Consider the following 20,231-nt stretch of genomic DNA (forward strand, 5'->3'; position numbering starts at 1 on the left):
ATTATAATTCTAATATTATTATGAAAAAATAGAATTATAAAAAAGACTGATTCAATTACATCTTTAATAAGAGGAAAATATGATCGCTATACAGGTGCTTCTCGAAACAAATCGAACTGACTGAAATCATTTGATTCAGATCAATCGTTCGATTCTTTTGAAATAATTCACAGCATATTTACAGCCGTTGGATTTGCTGTTAAGTTTTCACAATTAACAGCAATACCGCTTATTATATGCCTATATATATACCAAGCTGCTTAACCCGGGAGTCTCATTTGCCTTCACAAATCCATCCGTCTCGAACCCTAGCGATCCCCTACCCTGTAGTGCAGATTTCTCTCCTCGAAATCAATGGCTACAGAGACGAAGCCTTCGGCCGGCGAGGACACCAAGGTAGACCTCTTCGAGGACGACGACGAGTTTGAGGAGTTCGAGATCGGTGAAGGTAACTCCAGCGTATTTTCCTCTTTCTATTTTTCGTTTAAGGGCACTCGATTTTTAGTACATTTTGATAGCGTTAGTGGAATTTATTTATTAGTTATTTCATCGATGCGTATGCTTGAATTTTAGCCGTATTTGGTTGAGATAATGGTAAGATTTTCTTCTTTCTTTTTATTCATGGCCCGCGAAGTAAAAGGCTGCGTTGAGTTGAACGGGTTATATGAGATATTCACTGTTTGGTTAGGCTTTAGAGTTGGGATTTCCAAGTATCATGAGTTGTGTGAGATGACGCTGGAGATATTTTTGAGTTAGCTATTTATTTTGCATCTATTTTTGAATACAATGGAAGAGAAGGAATACAGAATATTAAAATTGGATATGACCGTTTTTTAATTCTTGGGATCGTGGATACTATGAATTAAGGGTTCACATTGTTAGGTCTATGTTATATTTAAGACTGAATTCAAATCCTTGTGAAATAATGATACTTCTTAGAATGAAGAAACGCATATTTTTGAGCCATTTTTTTCAAGGAACAACGAGTCTAATACCTAAAGATAAGGACACATTTTATTACTAAATTTGTGAAGGAATTGCCTTCATTTTAATGGAATTAGTGTCTGTTCTTCAGGTTTATTTCATTGTACTATTCTGTTTTAAATACCTGTTTTAGATATTGCATGTAATCCTCTTGTTGGTGTCATCCAAGTATAAAAAAAAAAAAACTCAGAAATTTAGGCTGGTTGATTTGTTTTAAGTTCCAAAGCCTTATTTCTTCTCTATTTGTTATCTTCCAATCATTCTTAAAATTTATACTTTATCTTTTGTTCCATTCCCTTCTCCTTTATTTACTCCTAAGCAGTGCACCTCTCTTGAAGCTATTTCTAAGTAACAAGGGAAAAAATATTGAATTTGGATTGAAATTAAGCTTGCATCATTATGTGAATTGATGATGGAACATCCCTTCTTATTAACTTGCCCACACATCCCATCTTATTTGCATTTGTTGTGGAAGAGTTAAGATAGTTTCTTTTACTAGGTAATTACTTATTTAGCCATTTCATTAGTTAGCGGTTATTTAATTTTGCAAATACAAATGTGTATGGATTACCCTTGTTGATCTTAAGCTCAGTTTTGAATCATGAAGAGTTGGTCAGGTTGACATACACTATGAAATCTATTGCAATATCATTCAAATGATTCTTTGTTGATAGCCATGGCACTATTGGTGTAAGAAGCTAGTAAGGGTTGCCTAGAAAAGTGAAAATTTAGGGAAAATGGATTTACAACTACAACATATTCTTCATGAAAGGAGGAAGAGTGGATGTTATTGTTTAAAAAGCATTGAAGTTCTAGTTTAATGATTATATACAATACCAATTTAGATTGGATAATGAAGTAGATGTTACTCTTGGTGGTGGTAATAGATTTATAATGAAATCTTAAGGATTGGGAAGTTGCTAAATGATCAGAGAGGAAGTACCTTGATTCAAATATGCAAAAGCAAAGGATATACTCATAATTGTAGGAACTATAAGAGAATGAGACTTATAAGTCATACAATGAAGTTATTAGAGAGGGTAATGGAATAAAGCCTGATAAAAAAATGCATGATGTTGGAAATTTAATTTAGTTTATTCCTCTAAAATGTACTAGAAAAGTTATTTATGTGCTAAGGAAAGCTATGAAAAAATGTAGAGAGCTATTAAATTATTTTTGTATGATTTATTGTTAATCTAGAAAGGATTATGATTGAGTATAAGACAATTGATTTGGTGGGCTTTATGAAGAAACTGTGTGCTATATATATGCTAATTGTAAGTGCATAAGGGTTTTCAATCATATTAGGTTTTGTGTTAAAGATAAGTTAGACGCTCTCTTAAGTGCATGAGCAAGGCAAGACCAAAATAATGCTGCATCTCCTAGGTGGGCGATACCTAACTGATTGCCTTGCCTTAAGGCTTAAGTGCCAGTTAGTGGGGTGAGCCCCTTGTCTTAATTCAAGAAATAAGTATTCATTCTACAAATGTGAAATGTGGTTACGTTTTTTTATGGAAAATTGATATAGAAAGTTCATCTAGAGTTACAATACTAAGGTTGCTAAGTTAGAAACATGTGAGATTAAACGTCAGTGAAAGATCTTTAAATTCAAGACCAAGAAATCGTAGAAACAAGTGGATGAGTATAAAAACTGATACAAAACTAATGATAGAGAAGAAAGTATGGACTATAATTAAGTTGGAATAGAGAGTTGAAGATTACATTACACCAAGCCTATGCATGGTATAAATTGAAGTAGCTTAATTGTGTAGGTTATTTAAACTTTTCTTTTAGGTATTTTGTTATTTAAACTTGTATAGTTGTATTTGAAGTCCTTTGTTTAAATCTATTTAATAGGATTTTGAAACTTGTAAAGCAATTTAGCTGAAAATTTTCTATTTCTTCCCAACATTCTTAAATGTGATGTTTATCATTTTTCTTTTTTCAAAAGTCTTGTAATTGAAAAGTGTTTATTAAGAAAAGCAATCATGTCTTTCAGTGCCTTTCTTTGCTTGACAAGCTCCTAGAGTGGTGCTTAATGCCTTAGACATTTGTTAGTCATATTTCCTTTGGGGTGCCTTAAACTTTTGACAATCTTAATTATGGTTATATCAAAGGTCACATTAACTTGATCTTTTTCCATGGTTACGAAGATTTTGATAAGTGAGAAATCTTTTGAAATGAAGAATAAGTTAGTATAATAGAGGAAATTTAGAAGGTAAGAGATTTAAGATTACTAAAATGATCTTCAAGTAACTGATAGGTGATATTGGTGCATTTCAAATCAATAATAATCAATTGATAGTGCTGGAAGATAAAGTGATATTCGGATGATATATTTAAATGCCTTGTATGTTTTATAAATAATGAGGTATAATTTATAAAATTAAAGCTGAGTTTTCTTAGTAGAGAATTGTCGGGGGAGTATTACGAGTTATAGAGGATATTTCAAAGGCTAGAATGTAAATTAATAAAGTTGTTTGGTATCAATTATTTAAGTGAATTTGGTTGTTAGGCAACAAAAAGTTTGTAATAATTGACAGTGGAATGTTTGAGAAATGATGATGTTTAGATGGATGTGTGATAATATTAGGAGGATAGAGTGGGAGATGATTTTATTAGAATCGAATGTTTGATTTTTACGAAGGATTGGTAAACTTACAGGTGCATTAAATGCACCTAATTCATCTTAATTTCACTAAAGATAAGTTTCTAAATAGCACTTTAAATTTCTTATAGAAAACGTAGTTTCATTTCCTAGTTCAGAAGTGGAATGTGATACATGATGGATATCCGGATGCTGATTATTATAGCAAGTCCTCAATGTAGGGAATGTAGGGAAAAGTAGCTGTGAAAATTTTCATCATACGAGGCAGTTTGTCATGCAGGATTTAACTGAATTCACACCAATCATTACTTATTGTTTTATATAGAGTAACATTCATTTAGATTACATATCGTAAAAAGTTCGTTTTCATTTCCTCACATATATCATTATATTACGCATCACTAAAGATTGGTGCTGGCAAAAAATGATAGTAATAGCCATTGATTCAAAAAGTTCAAGTGACATTAACTTGAATTTTCAACTATATGTTGGCATATTATTTTGGCCAGGAACAAAAATTATATACATGCATTAGAAGTTGCAAATTCTACAATTTGAAATAGTAAATCCCACTGGTGGGTTCCTACTACTTGAAAGGATGTGCAACATGATGTAAGTAAAGTTTTGTAATAGCAGGAAGCTTTCAATGAGGACTTCTAAGCTGACACAATGCAAAATGTGACAGTTGATAGCATGTTGTTATATGATCGTAATAAGGCACGACAACATATCTTCATTTAAAAATATTAGTAGCAGCCTCAAGAGGAAGAGGCTCTAATCATTATCATACGTCTTAACTATTTGGGGTCAGCATAGAGAAGAAGGCTCTAACAATAGGATAATGAAGAACACCCACAACCTTTTGTGCTTAATTTGTTTCAAGTAAAAATGTCCAACCTTCTTCTTTAATATTCTTGTCTTGTACATTTTTCCATTTTCATCTTATGAAACCTTCTAGAACATTAGTTTCGTCCTATGTGTCTCCAACACCAAGAAAAATCAATAAAGGGCAAGCTAATTTTCTCCTCTAAAACAACTCTAAGCTTGATATTGTTTTGTGGGTTACAACCTAGCATAGAGTTACATATGAAAGAGTAAATGCTAAATTATTTCTAGATTTTTTGGGTGTGCCCATTATAGTCTAAGATTTTTTTTAGGCGTTTATTTTAATTCTCAACACACTATTTTAACCAATTTGTTCTATCCATCAACTTTATCATTTGTTTTGGATAGAACTAGGTTGTGGGCTGAGGGAATTTTTAACCTTTCAGGTAAGACTATGTTAAATTTGATAAAACAATATTGTATTGGACTTTAGCAATATTGGAATATAATTAGATGGTCTACTATTTAATTATATGGAAGATAATAAGCTTAGGATATCCTTTATTTTTTGTTTTTTTAAAGAATACACTCATTCTTTGGTTTTACATTTTGCATTAACCTTTTCTATTGTGATCAAAGTAGTATTTTACCCTTTAGAAGAAGCTTGACAAATGCTTATGTGACAATTTTAGTAATAATAAAAAATTGAAAAAAAGTAATAATCTTTAGTCATAAATAATTTCATCCATACAAGTATTAATCAGAATTAAGAAATGTTTGAAGATAAAAAATGGCCAAAAGCTATTGTCATATTTAAAAAAGACAAATAATCAGTATTAATCACTAAAAAAAATTAAGTATAACTAAATAGTAGTATTTTAACCTACTATTGTTAGAAGTATTTTGGTGCAACAATTACAAAATTGCTACATGTTAGAACTTTGAAATTATTGTATTTTTTTGTTTGGTACTGGTGTGTCTATTACAAGGCAATTTTGTTTTGCAAAACAATTGAATCAACCTATAATTTAAAATGATATTGACATATTCTTATAAATTTTGCTAATGATATTTTATTTTTTTTCCTAATTATATATTATTATTAGCAAAAATATTATAATTTTAAATAACGTTTATGCCCATTACTTGTAGTATACTAAGAAGGAAGTTTAGCTGAAGTTAGGAGTGTAAGTGAGTTGGCTTGAACTCAACTTGCTAACGAGCTCACTAGTCAAGCTTATCTAGCATCGAGCTCGAGCTCGCATATTAAATGAGCTTGATGTCAAGTTTGATAAAACTCGCCTCGTTGGCTCGGGAGCTTGCTTGATTAAGTAAATATTTAGGGATAAAAAATAATCTGATTTATTAATTTATATTATTTAGAAAAATTCACTTCTTTTATTAAATTATATGTATTTAAAAAATCTGTTAAGTTGTAGTATTCCAAAAAATAATTTACTACAAAAAGCTTATTGCATTTAATGTCATTAATGCATCTGTTGCTGCTATTACTTTTCCAAAAAAAAAATAAAAAAAGCTCATCTTCCACGATACTGTTGTTGTCACTTAAAAAAAGCTCTTTCTTTTTTATCGCTTTTTCTCCAACGGGCCAGTAACTGACAAGTCGAGCTTCTTAGGCGCTTAGTCTCTTGCAATGATTTTGGCGTTTCTTCTCCCGTAGTGATTTTGCTTCTTGAGTGGACTCCCATGCGCTCGAGTCGAGCTCTCGAGACAATGAGTTAAAGGATGAGACGAGTTCGAGTTCATTTTCTGGGCTCAATTAGAGCTCGAGCTCGAATTCGAGCCGGTTTCATGACTAAGGAGCCGATCTCGAATTTGCTATGACTTGAGATTGACTCGAATTGTTTACACCTCTAGTTGAAGCAAATCACTAAAAGCATCAATGAAGTAGAAAAAAAAGGTGGGTTTCAATATTGCAGGTAGTATTTGGAAAGCATTTGGAAAACAGATAGGTTTGAATTGAAGCACATAGTAGGCAGTCGATTTAATAGGTAGCAATCTTTGAGGATGGCATCAACCTAATAATATTTAGGGCTATTAGTTTTGAACATAACATATCTAGTTCGTATAAGAGTTGTTTATTTTTTGTTTGGTTATAGCATTTAGTTGAGATGTGTTGGGATAATAATTTTGATTTAAGTAACTTTTAAGAATGTGGTTAAATTATCCCACTCATCTAGTAATTGATTTGAATTATAACAGAGTATTGTTTTTTTAACCATTGGAAGTTTTTGAAAGTTTTTTTTAGATTATCTTTTAACAAAGCATAGCCAACACACACTGGTATGCTCATCAGTAAAAAAATAATTAATAACTATTTGAAGTTAAGATTTTGAGATTTTGATGTGCTCAAGATGTCATTATTCTTAAGGGAAAAAGGTTTGGTGGCTTTATATTACATTGAAAAATATATTTATTATAAAAAATGGAACAAATTTTTAAGGTATAAAAAAGGAGGATGACCCAACATATAATGTTATAACATCTTTTGATCCTTTTTTTGACGGAAGAAAGTGCTTTGCTGATAGCAAGGATGTGATTACTCTTTTTGGAATATTCATCAAAGTAGTATAGGCCTCTAACCTCACAAGCACTGCCAATCCTCTTGTTGGATTTTTGGTATTGAAATTTACAAAATTTTGATTCGTGATTTAACTATTGCAATCTTTCACTATTTTTCTCACGGACAAGAGATTGTAAGAGCTATATAGAATGTGTAAAACACAAATCAGACAAAGCTTATAATTAAGGCCTAGTTTGGTTCAGTTTCTGCTTGTGTAAAAAGGAGTTTTAGAAAGGATGTTGAGAAAAAGAAGTTTAATAAAATGGAGTTTCATTACTGACATATTGTTTGAGTAGTATTTTTTTTAAGTGCTTATTAATACTTGAAAGCAGATTTAATTATTTGTTTAGGAGTTCAGCTTTAGCCATTTTATTATAAAAGACTGAATTAACCATATAAAAAATTGAAGTATATGTAATTAATTTTTTTAATTTTGCAAATAAAGTTTACATAAATTTTTATATATGACTTTATAATTTTTTTTTTAAATTTTAAACTAATTTATAATATCAAATGTGTACATCATTAACTTATAATTTCTCAACATACAAAATAATATTTACTACAAATATGATAAAATTTAAATTATATTAATTTTTATTATAGTTAAATTATTTCATTATTATCTCTTCCATTTAAAAAAAGACTCATCTTCAACTATGAAAATAAATTTATGTTGGAAAATGAATTTATGTTGTTAGCAAAAAAACATTTTCGTGATTTAAATATTATTTTGAGCTAATTTATTTTCAAATCAATATGTCTACAAATTCCTTAAATCAGAATCTTAAAAAATTTCATGTCATATTTGTTTATTTCACACCTACTCAAAGCAACAAACTTAAATAATTAAAAACGCCTCAATACCCGAATACGCAATTTTAAACATTGATCACACCTACTCAAAGCAACAAACTTAAATAATTAAAAAAACATAAAAAAACTCTCAATAATTAGTTAATAACGTAACAAAAAAACAAAAACAAAAGCTAATGGTAAACCCTTTAATCCTTTCCATAAACAGAAATCCTATTTATATAACTTTTTAAAAATTAAATAAAAGAAATTTCTTATTATAATAATTTACAGCAAAACTCCACCCTATTTTATTTAAAAAAAAAAAGAAAAGAAAAAACTTGTTCACCGCTGCATATCTAGCGCCATGAAAGGCTGCATAAAACTGGCATCCAAGCTATATGAGCATTAGAACCAGGTCCAACTCCGCTAGGGTTCCTGGACTCTAACGACATGGTATCACTCTCCTTCGTCACCGGGCTCTCACAAAACTGATCGACCTCATACACCATCGAACCAGAAAGAATACTACCACGCCTCCCTAATCCCTTACACTTATCATACACCCACTCCCCGTCATCCTCAGACGCCGCCAGCCATAAGCTCTTCATATGACTCCACTGCCTCGCCCTCTCTAACTTCGCCGCCACTTCCCTCATCATCGACCTATCCTCCCCGTTCATTGACAAACAACTCCTCACCGCCAACTCCTCCATGGTTCCTTCATTCCTCACCCTACCTTCCAGAATCTCCATCAACCTCCCTTCCTTCACTAACGCCACAAAATAAACCCCCAATTTCTTACCTTCCGCCATCCTCGCCAATGATATCGGCTTCTGCCCTGTCAACATCTCTGCCATCACCACTCTAAAGCTATGCACATCGCCTTTCTTCTGTGCGCTGCTAAAGAAGACAAAGGTCGCAAAGGTGTGTACCGACGTGCGAGCATGGTGGGTTAATTTGGAGATTTGGCTTTCAAAACTCTGTTTTGTAACCGAATAAGCAGAAACAAAATGAATTTTCTAACCACCGAAAAAAATAAAGTTTACCGAAAAGGAATTATGATTAAGTTTTGATTCCAAACAGTAAATAATAAATGATTTCGAGTTTAAATACGGAGAATAGAGAAATTAAGCCTAATCAAATGAGGCCTAATTCTAATAGCCCCCTACCCAATAATAGGGGATAGAGATCCATTAGTAATTTTGATTGAGATTTTTTAGGCGAGGAAGTTTAAGATAAGAATATGCGAGCACAATCTATCATATGATGTGATGCACCTAAGTCATTAATCCAAGATTCCTGGCTTCTTTCAGTACAATCTAGAGCAAGAGAAAAAGTATCTTTATTGGCTAAAAAAGAGAACCTAATAGTTTTTTTACGGGCGAGTAATTTGCTTAGAAGATTTGCTTTTTGTCTAGAAGCTATCACCAATGCTTACACAATTTTTTGTCTTTTGTCGATCTTACTTTAATATGCATATATTTGTGTTGATTTCCAGGATTGATCTAATTGGTTGTTTTTTCATGAAGCTTTCAATAATTTTCTTTTATGTGATCAGTCTTTGGAGGGAGAAAGAAGTCTTTGGAGGGAGAAAGATGTATGTATAAGTTTAGCCAAGAAAAGAGAGGAAAAGTAAAGATTTAATTCAAGTGAAGTGTATTAAAAATGAATATAAAAAAATGCTTTTATTAGAAGATGATATTCAACAAAGGTGAATGAGATATTTTGATAAGCTTTTCAATGAGGATTGTGAGAATGTGATTGACTTTAACGCCTTAGCAACCTAAATGAAAATAGAGATTTTTGTTTTTATCGGCGTATTAGTAAAGCCAAAGGTAGATAGGCTTTAAAGAAAATGATGTGTGAAAAAATTGTTTGACCTGATGATATTCAAATGGAGGTGTGGAAATGCTTAGGAGATGAAGGAATTTCTTGGCTTACGAAACTTTTCAATATAATTTTGAAGACTAAAAAGATGACAGATCAGTGGAGAAAGAGCGTTGATTTCTATTTTTTAAGAATAAAGGTGTTGCACAAGAGTGTGCAAAATTTAGAGGAATTATTTTAATGTGTTAAACTTTAAAACTTTGGGAGAGTTTTGAGTATAGGTTATGACGTGATACTAATATTTCTCAAAATCAATTTGGATTCATGCCCAATAGGTCTACTATGAAAACTATTTTATTGAGAGGTTTGATGGAGTATAGGGAGAATAAGGAGTATCTACATATGATATTTATTGATTTAGAGAAAGCTTATGATAAAATTCCAAGAGAAGTGCTATTGAGAGTTTTAGAAAAGAAAGGGGTTAATAATGGTTATACTTAAGTCATTAAGTATATGTATGCAAGAATTGTTACTTGTGTTCAAACACAAAAGGTTGGACCAAGTATTTTATTATTTTAGTTGGAATATATTTAGGATCAACTTTAAGCTGATATCTTTTTGTTTTAGTTATGGATGTTCTTACTAGACATTTGTAGGAGGATGTATCATGTTGTATGCTTTTTGTTGATGATATTCTTCTTGTTTATAAGACTAGAGAGGGAGTTGAAGGTAAATTGAATTATGGAGGTCAACCTTAGTGTCTAAAGGTTTTTGTTTGAGTAGATCTAAAATCGAATATGTGGAGTAAATAAAGTAGTAATAGATCTAATGGATTGTGACTTTGGTCTATCAAGTCATTAATAAGAGTACATGTTTTAGATATCTTGGGTATATTGTCCACAGTGATGGTGAAATAGATGAGGATTATTATTAGTAGAATTCAAGTTGGATGGTTGAAGTGGAGGAATGCATCGGGCCTGTTGTGTGATAGAAAAGTACTCAAACTTATGGGAAAATTCATAAGATGGTGGTGAGACTTGCAATGCTTATGGTGCAGAATGTTGGCCATTAAAAGAGAAGTATACAATTAAGTTAAATGTTGTAGAGATGAGGATGCTTAGGTGGATGAGTGGTTTTACTCATAGAGATAGAATACAAAATGAGCTTATACAGGAAAAGGTTAGAGTAGCTCCAGTGGTAGATAAGATTAGAGACAGTCGCCTTAGATGCGTTGGTCACATAAAACGTCAGCCTTTTGATGAATCAGTTAGGAGAGTAAATGTATTAGATTATGCCTATGTTAAAAGAAATTGAGGTAGTCCTAAAAAGACTTGGGTAGAAAATATTAGAAATGACCTTTTTTTAATAGATTTAAATGATAATTTGAATCTTCACAGGATACAATGGAGAAAAATGATAAATGTAGCGAAACTTGCATAGTGGGATAAATGCTTGATGTTGTTGTTGTATGTGATTAATATTTTTATAGATTTCATATCAAAGATTATATATCTTTCTATGCCTTGAATCATGTCTTGGTTTGCTCCGAACTTCTAATGGCAAGAGTGGATTATTTAGTTAGGAGAGTATTCTTTGTATGTCCAAGCATTATTCTTTGTCGACTTTCTTCCCATCAGATTTAAGAAAATCTTCAATTTTGGAAAGGGGATGAAATCCCAGGATTCAACCATGAACTTCATTTAGATTTTCATTGAGATCTACAAGAAAATCACAAGTTCTTATTTCTCCACATTTTTTTATATTTACCCACACGCTCTCCTCACCAATCATTTTGCTCAAAGATATACGATTTTTGTCAAATGTTTTATGAGTTTGAAGTATTTAGTGGCACTCATGGATGCTTGAGGTTGGGAACGTGATTTTGTAATTCACACAATTGAGTAAAATTTTAATGATCAAAATACACCATGTTGACTTTTTCCCAAATTGTTTGTTTGGTGTTGTAAATCAAGTACAAGGATCAAATGTATTCTTCTATAGAAATGATAATTTAAGAGATTACTAAACATTGTTCCTTTCCCAAAATGGAAAGGGGTAAACGTTTTTGGTTGACAAATAGTAGTACCATTGAAGTATCTAATTTTTTCTTTTCCTCGAAACACCATTTGAACCGATTCGTTCTTATTTAATTTGTAGTATTTGATTTGAAGAGAAGAGTGCTCTATGGAGACTGCGAGAATGGTTTGGTTGAATAAGTTGGAAGAAGAACCTATCTTCTTTGCTTGACCAGGTTAGGGCCCTCTTGTAATTGTTGGGCATAGTTTAGATAGAACCTATATGTAATACCATGTAAGAAAGAAGAAAGTAGAAGAGGAGTAAGAGAAGTGGAATGCTCCATGATCTTCATTAGCTGAAACCTGGTCTAATATATAGAGGTTTACAAGGAAAATATATGGAATTAATAAATATATTTTAGTAAGAATGAAAATCTATATATTACAATAGTTTTTATTTTTAAAACCTAGTTCATATATTTGATAAAATTGAAAGAAATTATCACTAGTCAGCCCAACACTTGCTGTCTTCCAATGAAGCTGAAATCGCAACCTATACCTCAACAATTTTTGTGCTGCTTTGTCATCAAGAGAAGCTGCCGGCAACAGCCTTATTCATTGCCGCAGCTATCCTGCCATCCCTGGAAGCTTGCTGCTATCTAGGTAAACTGCCAGATGCATATACATTCAGTGCCGAAAATATCCTACTTTTCACAGGGGCCAACTGCAAAGGTCCGTAATTTCAGCAAACATGTAGGAAGATGATGTAATCAAAAAATATAGGGAGCCTATATTTTTTGATCACAAAAAGAAGACGGCGGGACTTCTAAATAAAAGAAGACACAAAATACCTCAAAAGGAAGAGGTAACTTAATTAAGACTAAGCAACGGAAATTAAAACTACAAACGATGATTTCAATAACTTAAACTCTTACAAACGACTCCAAATAAAATAAAACGACACCCTAAAGTTGCTGCACTTGGAAGAAAAATATAGGTGGAGTGGCACTTGCGGAGAGATGAAAGAGGTTAGAAGCCCGAGAAGAAATGTTGGAAAGAGCCCGCAGGATTTCCGGAGGGGATGAGAAAGAACGGTGGAAAGAGCCCGCAGGATTTCCAAAGCAAATCCGCTGGTTAAAGCTTCCAAAAATAACTTATCATTCAACTACTTTTCAAACATTACAAATCCCCCATATATATAGCTATGAAATGGAATATGAAAAGACACAAACATTAATTCTAACACAAGAACCTAAACATCACAACATTAAAACACCTAAAAAAAACATCCCAAGCCAAGAAACCGAAGTGGCGGCTGTGGGAACTGAAGCAGCAACCGCACGGAACCAAGGAGGCCGCACGGAAAAAGAGCCCAGGCACGGGAAACCAGCAGCCGGCCGGAATCCAAGGGGGCAAATGCAATGAAACCATGGAGGAAACCAAGAGTCATGCATGGGAATACAAAACACTTAACTTGGGATTCCAAAAGCCCTTTTTGGAAACCCAAGAGACAACTTTAAGACATTAAAAACTAAAATAAAAGTGCATTAAAATAAAGGATAAATATGAGCTAAAACTTAGCTAATAATGAGCTATATTTTAGTTCCATTTAATGAACTAAAATCCAGCTCATAAATGAGCTAAAATTCCAGCTCAATTTTGATTGAGTCACTAGACTCAAGGGAAGCCAAAATTTGATTTATTTTGGTCTCGTGTTGACCCCCCCTTTGTCTACATCAGAAGACCCACCAGTCCATTTGAAGAATCGTGTGCTATCCTGCGATCAAGGGATGTGGAAACAATTATAACATTCAATAGTTAGCTATAATAATATGACTTTGCTCATTCCCTGGACCAGAGAAATCCTACTGTATGTCCTTTGCATAAAATCATCAAAATTGCTCCAACTTTGGTCAAGTTGGTGTCAATGACCTTTGCTTGACCATTTCTTTGCTGAATCTAATTTCTCCACCCAAGTCAAATTAATTGTGGAAAATATAAATTCATTTAACAAATTAAATTAAGATGATATGTATAAATGCCCATGTACATGGATGTTGTTAATTGTTTGATTTACTAAAATTATGATTTTATGAGATATTAATATCAGATGTTGCACGTTTGATACATTGATATTAGGTGTATAAACTAGTTGAGCTGAGCACAAGCTCAAAGCTTCGTTTGGGGTGGCCTATACTTATCCATTTTTTATGGTTAAATGCCACTTTTGCAATCGCAGTTTCTATTATTTTTTTAATAAACGATATTTTTTAGGACAATTTTGGAGCAATATTTGAGGAAGTTATCCAAATTGACATTGTTTTTTTATTGGTTGATTTTTCTACCGTAAAAGTAACCGGAAAGCTATCTCAAATGGAGCCTAAAATGAACACAACTAAATCTCTAGGGACCAATATTCGAATTCCGAGTCAGGTTTGGGAGAACCCGGAAACCCGATTTGGACCCGGTATTGACCCATTGCCTGCACCACACCCGCTCGCATCCGCCCTGCTTGCGTTTGCCCTGCTCGCGTCTTTACTTGTGCCCGCTCCGCTCGCGTCCGCACCCGCTCCCGTCGCGTCCGCCCATTTGCGTCTGCCTGTAGTCTGCACTCTGCATCGCTGGCAGCAAGCCTTCCCCGCTTGCGTCTGCCCCGCTCACGTCGGTATCCACTCTGCTCACGTCTGTTCGCCGCTGTAGCGTTCGCACCCTGCACTCGCCCGTTGTGTTCTAGGTTCGCGGGTTAGGTCGGGTCAACCCGGTAACCTGTGCGGGTAGGTTTTGGATTGGAATTTCTAACCCGTCTATAAAAATGGGTCGGGTTCGGGTCATATCAAACAATGACGGGTTAATATCGGGTTCAACCCGAACACGGCCTGCAACCCAATTTTGACACCCTTATTTGGAGGTGAAACATTCATGAAATAAACTTTACACTAGAAATATGATTTTAAATACTCTACAATCATCACACATTCTCGGATCAGAGGGAGTCTCACTTTGTGGTTCGACAAAGAGCATAACACTTTCGGATGGTTGTGATGGGCCTCATTTTGTGTTGAAATTACTTGATTAATTAGGATATCCTTGAGGTACATCCCTGTAACTCCATTCCTTTGGTCCATCCTCCATAAGATTAGACTTGTAAGCTTTATGCTTATCCAAGTTTACTAGTATTGAACAACATATCCATACAGCCAATATCCAAATTTTTGGGCTTTCTTTTCGCTATGGTTTTAATTCTCACCCTACTACATTGTGTTATGTTTGAAATTTGAATCTGTGATCTGCAACCTCAGTAAGATAGAAAACCACTCTACTCCAGATGTTTGAGTTACTTGTTTGACTGAGTTGAACTCCAACCCATAATCCAAACTCTCGAGCATAATGGGTTTCTCGCAAAACTCAATCCTTAACTGCTTGTATGCATTAGGGTTCTACCTCGTCTCTCAAGGTAGATCCCTAATTCACCCTTGTATCAATGAATTGGCTAGATCACACTTTGAGCACACTTCGTCATACTTCGTGACTTTGATCTAATTTAGCATGAATTGACTAGGATAGTCTTAAAAAAAATTCCAATTTTCACGTATTAATGCCTCTAAACCACTATTACTTATAATGGTACCTTAGAGACCTTTTTTATTTTGGTATGAATCTCTTGACCTCTCTGTGAGTGGATGAATGTTCTTCAGCATACCATCTATCTATGAGAGGAGATAACCTATAGCTGCTAATTAGAGTGTCTTGATGATACAAGGCAAAACAAATTCCTATTCTAAGGGTTTAGCTCAATTGGTCTATACATATGTCATAAGCACTAATTTATTCTTTTATTATATTTTAAGTTTATTTTGAGTAGACCAGTTCTTTATTATAAAATTGGTTTACCTAATTAGTATAAATAACCCTTCATATTATAATGGCAAGGATACGGAATAAAAAATTCTGGTTTCTCTCTTTCCCCTCTTCTTCACTTGAAGTCTACACCTACTCTAAATGTGCCTTTTCTTAATGAAAATTTATGATTTCTCTCTATCCCCTCTTTTTCTCTTGAAGTCTATACTTACTATAAATGTGTCTTTTACTCTTTTCTTCTTAGATGCCAAGATGCTTATCATTGAGAGTTGGCCATTAAAAAGTTGAGAAGCTATATGAATAATATCTGGAGAATGAAGAGATTCTTGTTGTAAATTATTTATTTGAGAAAAAGAAATTTTGCTAAAGCAAGGGAGGTTGAAGTGTGAAATATCTTCTGGCAGTATGGATAATGAATTAGCAATGATATTTCTTTTGTCAGGTTTATATTCAATTAAATCCTAAAAGCTTGCGAAGATAATTTTGTTGATTAGGAGTTTGAATAACCTTGAGTTTGTAGTTCATATAAGCTTTTATGATTGGTACGAATAATAAATTTATTGCCTAATAAATACTAGCGCCATTTAGAAACAACTTAAATAATATCATATAATTACCTTAGATAAGTGTAAGATTTAGAGAGTTTAATGCTTAATTTTTTAATGAAAAAGGAGATATGATGATTATTTTGCTATAAAATTGCGCCAATGCCAATGTTGGAAGAATCATCTGTTTCAAGAATGAAGGTTTTTTTGAAATCAGGTAAAGCTAAGATGGGAGCAGTTGTCATAGCTAGTTTGAGATTGTGAAAAGTAGTTGAAGCTATGACATCCCATTTGAAGGAATCTTTTTTGAGAAGATTGGTTAAAGGAGAGGCAATGTAAGCATAATCAGGTGTAATCCATCAGTAATATCACGTAAAAGCCAAAAAAGAATGAAGATGATGTAAGGATAAATGAACTGGTTGGGTGGTCATAACATTAATTTTATTAGGGTCAGATTTGACACATCCAGTAAAGGCAGTATGACCCAGATATTCGATGGATGTTTGACAAAAATGACATTTATTAAACTCTAGAAAGAAATGATTTGTCTGTAAGCATTTAAAAATAGATTGAAGGTGCTCAAAATGATGTTTAAGAGTAGGGATGTAAATAAGAATGTCGTAAGAGAAAATATAACAAATCTGCAAAGAAAAGCAAATAATTTTGATTTATTAAAGTCTGAAATGTAGGAGTATTCACTAAACCAAAAGGCATAATGAGGAATTCATAATGATAGTCATGAATTTGAAAGGTAATTTTATGATTATCTTTCGGATGCATCCTAACTTGGTAGCTAGAATGAAGATCAAGTTTGGATAAAAGGGAAGCTCCATGTTATTCATCTTAGAGTTCATCTTCTGTTGGAATATGAAATTTATCTTTAATGTAAGGAAATTAAGAGCTCTATAATCAACACAAAAACGTTAAGTACCATCCCGTTTTTTAACAAGTAACACCGGATTAGAAAAAGGGTTGTGAATATGACAAATTATACTGGAGTGAAGCTTGTTAGAAACTAATTATTCTTTAGCATTCTTTTGAAAATGTGAATAACGATAAGAATGGATGTTAAATGGTTTTGATAAGGCTAGAAGATGAATACAATGATCGTGATGGGGGTATGCCTTGGGGTGGCGGAAACAAATGCTGAAATGTTTTTAGTAAGGTAGAAATGAATATTGGTAAAGATTATCTAGGTAGTTGTCAAGAAGATTTGCAGATGGTGTAGGATCCAGATCTAATAGTTGTGATTAAATATTCAAGATTTGAATGGTGGTTGAATAGGAAATGATGATACGTAATTTAGCAAAGGATATAGGGTTAGGTGTTAATTGAGGTTCTCCTGTCAGGGTGATGATATATTGATTTTGATTTTGGAATTGCATGATAACTGTAAAACAGATCCTAAAGATTAGAGCAATTGCATACCGATAACTTCATCAACACCATAAATCAAAAGAACAAGTACATCTAGAAAGACTTGTTGTTCCTAAATAGTAATTTTGACAGATTTAATTGTTGGATTAGATGGTCTTGAATGAAATTATGAGTACTACCACTATCAAGCCGGTTAATCAGAAAGAATGAGGGTTGAATTATCTGGCTAAAACATTAAGGCTGATCTCAAGTTGAGGAGGTATAGTTTCATCATTGGTAGTAGAAGGGAAAGAGTCATCATGTAAATTATAATCATCTGTGCCTAGTAAAGATGGAATTTATTTGGACGATGTTGAGGTCCAAATTTTGCGTCAATTGAAACAAAAACCTTTATCATGTTGAAACTGAATTTAGGCTGGCAATTGCTTATAGATTGGAAGATTTGGAGGCTTAGGGATATTGGGGTTTGGCGTAGAAGAGGTACTAGAAGATTGGGGAGGGGGCTGTCATTGTGTATTGGTTGGATTCATACTAGCATGTGGATGATTAGGTGTAGTATTTTTTATATTAGAAGGAAAACATTTCTCTAGATGATGAAATGAAAAAGAAATATTAAATTTAGATTCATGACATCTAGCTAATTCATAACATCCAAGCATGAAGTAGGTCTTGTAAGTAAAAGTTTGCAGCATAATTCTTGTTTAAATTTGGATATGAAATAACTAATTAGCTTGGATTCAAGTAAATTTGAAACTTTAAAAGCAATTTTTCGAATGCAGTTTGGTATTCAAGAACTGAATTTTGTTTGGTTAGCTTGGAAAGGTTGCCCTATAAAGTGTAAATCTTCATATGTAGGATCAAAATATTTTTGTAATGATAAATAAATTCATGCCATGAAAGTTAGGAGTGTTGTGAAAATTGAAGCATTCTTGTACTTTACAGGTCTATGTTTCATCGTTGGATCCATTAAAACAAGGAAGTTCAATTTTCATTGATTCAAGAAAAGAGAAATCTGTAGGAGAAGATGGCGGCTAGTTTTGAGATCTTTATGTTACTTTTCATCCTTTATGAACTCCAAAAGTGCATCCTTTATGAACTCCAAAATAGTAGGGATCGCCAGAGCTTTGAATACTTTCAAACCGTGTTGCTCCCTCGTGTGGTTTTAGTTCCTAGAGACTCCAGTAGATCAAAGTGCGTTCTCCAGCTACTGGAGAAAGGATTAAGCAGAAGTTTTGCAACGTACTTCTGAGCTAGTTTTGCAACATATCCTTATTCTGCAGTAAAGAACTTACAACAGTTTTACATGCATAGTTATGATTTTTCTTAGGGTCCAAACCTCGAGCTTAATTAGCATAAAAAATGAAATCAGTCATTATCATAATAGTTATCACAACGCAGTAAGATAGCTTGCTATGAGTTGACTATTTTTCCCATCACGATGAAGATTGCAAGGGAAATAAGTATTTCCTGTAGCAATAAAACAAAGTGTAGTGCAGTAGCTTAAAAATTAGAATTTGTCATTAAAAATTCAAATCTAGACTAGTAACGTCATATTCATTACACTTACTCCAACCAAGCATTTTGTTGGGGATAGCTACATTCCACTACATCATACACAAATTTGGCCTTGTAGCATGCGACCTGATTATAAAGAGCATCCATATGCAACCAAGCTGCGTAAACATCCCAACTTCATCTTGTTGATTCCATCCAGAAGCTTTTACCTCTTAAGTTAGCTTTGTTTTATATTTTTGGGCACTGTACATAAAAACGTAGGCATTTCATCCATACTATCTGCCATGCTAATCATTACAATCCAAGCGTCTCTCTAACTTCATAATCTTGAGTTCACTTATATTATATTACCTTTCTTGTATCAAATTGGCTACCTTTAAAAGTACTTGGAAGCTTCTTTGCGATCCTATCGAAATATTAGTTACACAAACATCATATGACTCAAAAATAGATCTCCTAGAAGTACAAATCATATTGAATAGCATTTGCTTCATCTATGATGATCTACACGCTTATCCTAGCTAGAACTGAAAAGTAACTTTTACATCTGTATTGAATCCTGTTTCATCCTCCAGCTTCTTTTGTCCAGATTTTGAAAATACCGATTGATTATTTATGTCTTTCTGAGCTTTTGATATGTATCAATTTTAGAGTTAAGCTTAACCATCTTTTTCCTCTACTTTGTTGCAGAGTGGGATGACAAGGAAGAAGGAAAGGATGCCCTGCAGCAGTGGGAAGATGATTGGGATGATGATGATGTCAATGATGATTTCTCTCGTCAGTTAAGGAAAGAATTGGAGAGCAACTCAGAGAAGAAGTGAATAACCCCTCACTCTCCTTCCATGGAGGGAGCTAAGATAGCAAAGGTAGATCAATCTTAGTACTTTCACTATAGGTTGCTTCTTCATATTGTTCCCTTTTATAAGTTGCAGCAAACTGCTATTGGAGGTTTGTGTTTTGTCCGAATGTCTTTTTACCTTGAGAACCGCATTCTAGTTTTAGCTGCTTTCTCCTTGGCTTTTAAGAAGTTGTATAAACTATTTGGGACAACTGCAGCGTTTTATAATGCAACAATATTATTATCATATAATATGTATAAGGCATATTTATCATTTTAATCATCATACCTTAATTATAGAAGATATATTCTCATTTATATTTTTTATTCTTATATATGATAGATTCATGATAATTAAATTTATACTATTTATAATATCAATCATAGATATGTGAGTATTGACAATTATCTTTTATTTCCCATACATTTTGGCTAGTTAAGGTTAGCACAAATCCAT

The 20,231-nt window shown here is 33.1% G+C and overlaps 1 protein-coding gene across 1 annotated transcript; it reads left to right on the top strand.

Moving 5' to 3' along the window:
* The first annotated feature begins 263 nt into the window (after nucleotides 1-263).
* On the top strand, nucleotides 264-20,028 carry LOC110093925 (protein DELETION OF SUV3 SUPPRESSOR 1(I)-like). Its single transcript, XM_020818984.2, has 2 exons — nucleotides 264-448; nucleotides 19,627-20,028. The coding sequence occupies exons 1-2, from the start codon at nucleotides 355-357 to the stop codon at nucleotides 19,755-19,757; spliced, it is 225 nt and encodes a 74-aa protein (XP_020674643.1). The 5' UTR covers nucleotides 264-354; the 3' UTR covers nucleotides 19,758-20,028.
* Nucleotides 20,029-20,231: the final 203 nt, after the last annotated feature.

The sequence above is a fragment of the Dendrobium catenatum genome, unplaced genomic scaffold (assembly GCF_001605985.2).
Source record: "Dendrobium catenatum unplaced genomic scaffold, ASM160598v2 fragScaff_scaffold_370, whole genome shotgun sequence".
NCBI lineage: Eukaryota > Viridiplantae > Streptophyta > Magnoliopsida > Asparagales > Orchidaceae > Dendrobium > Dendrobium catenatum.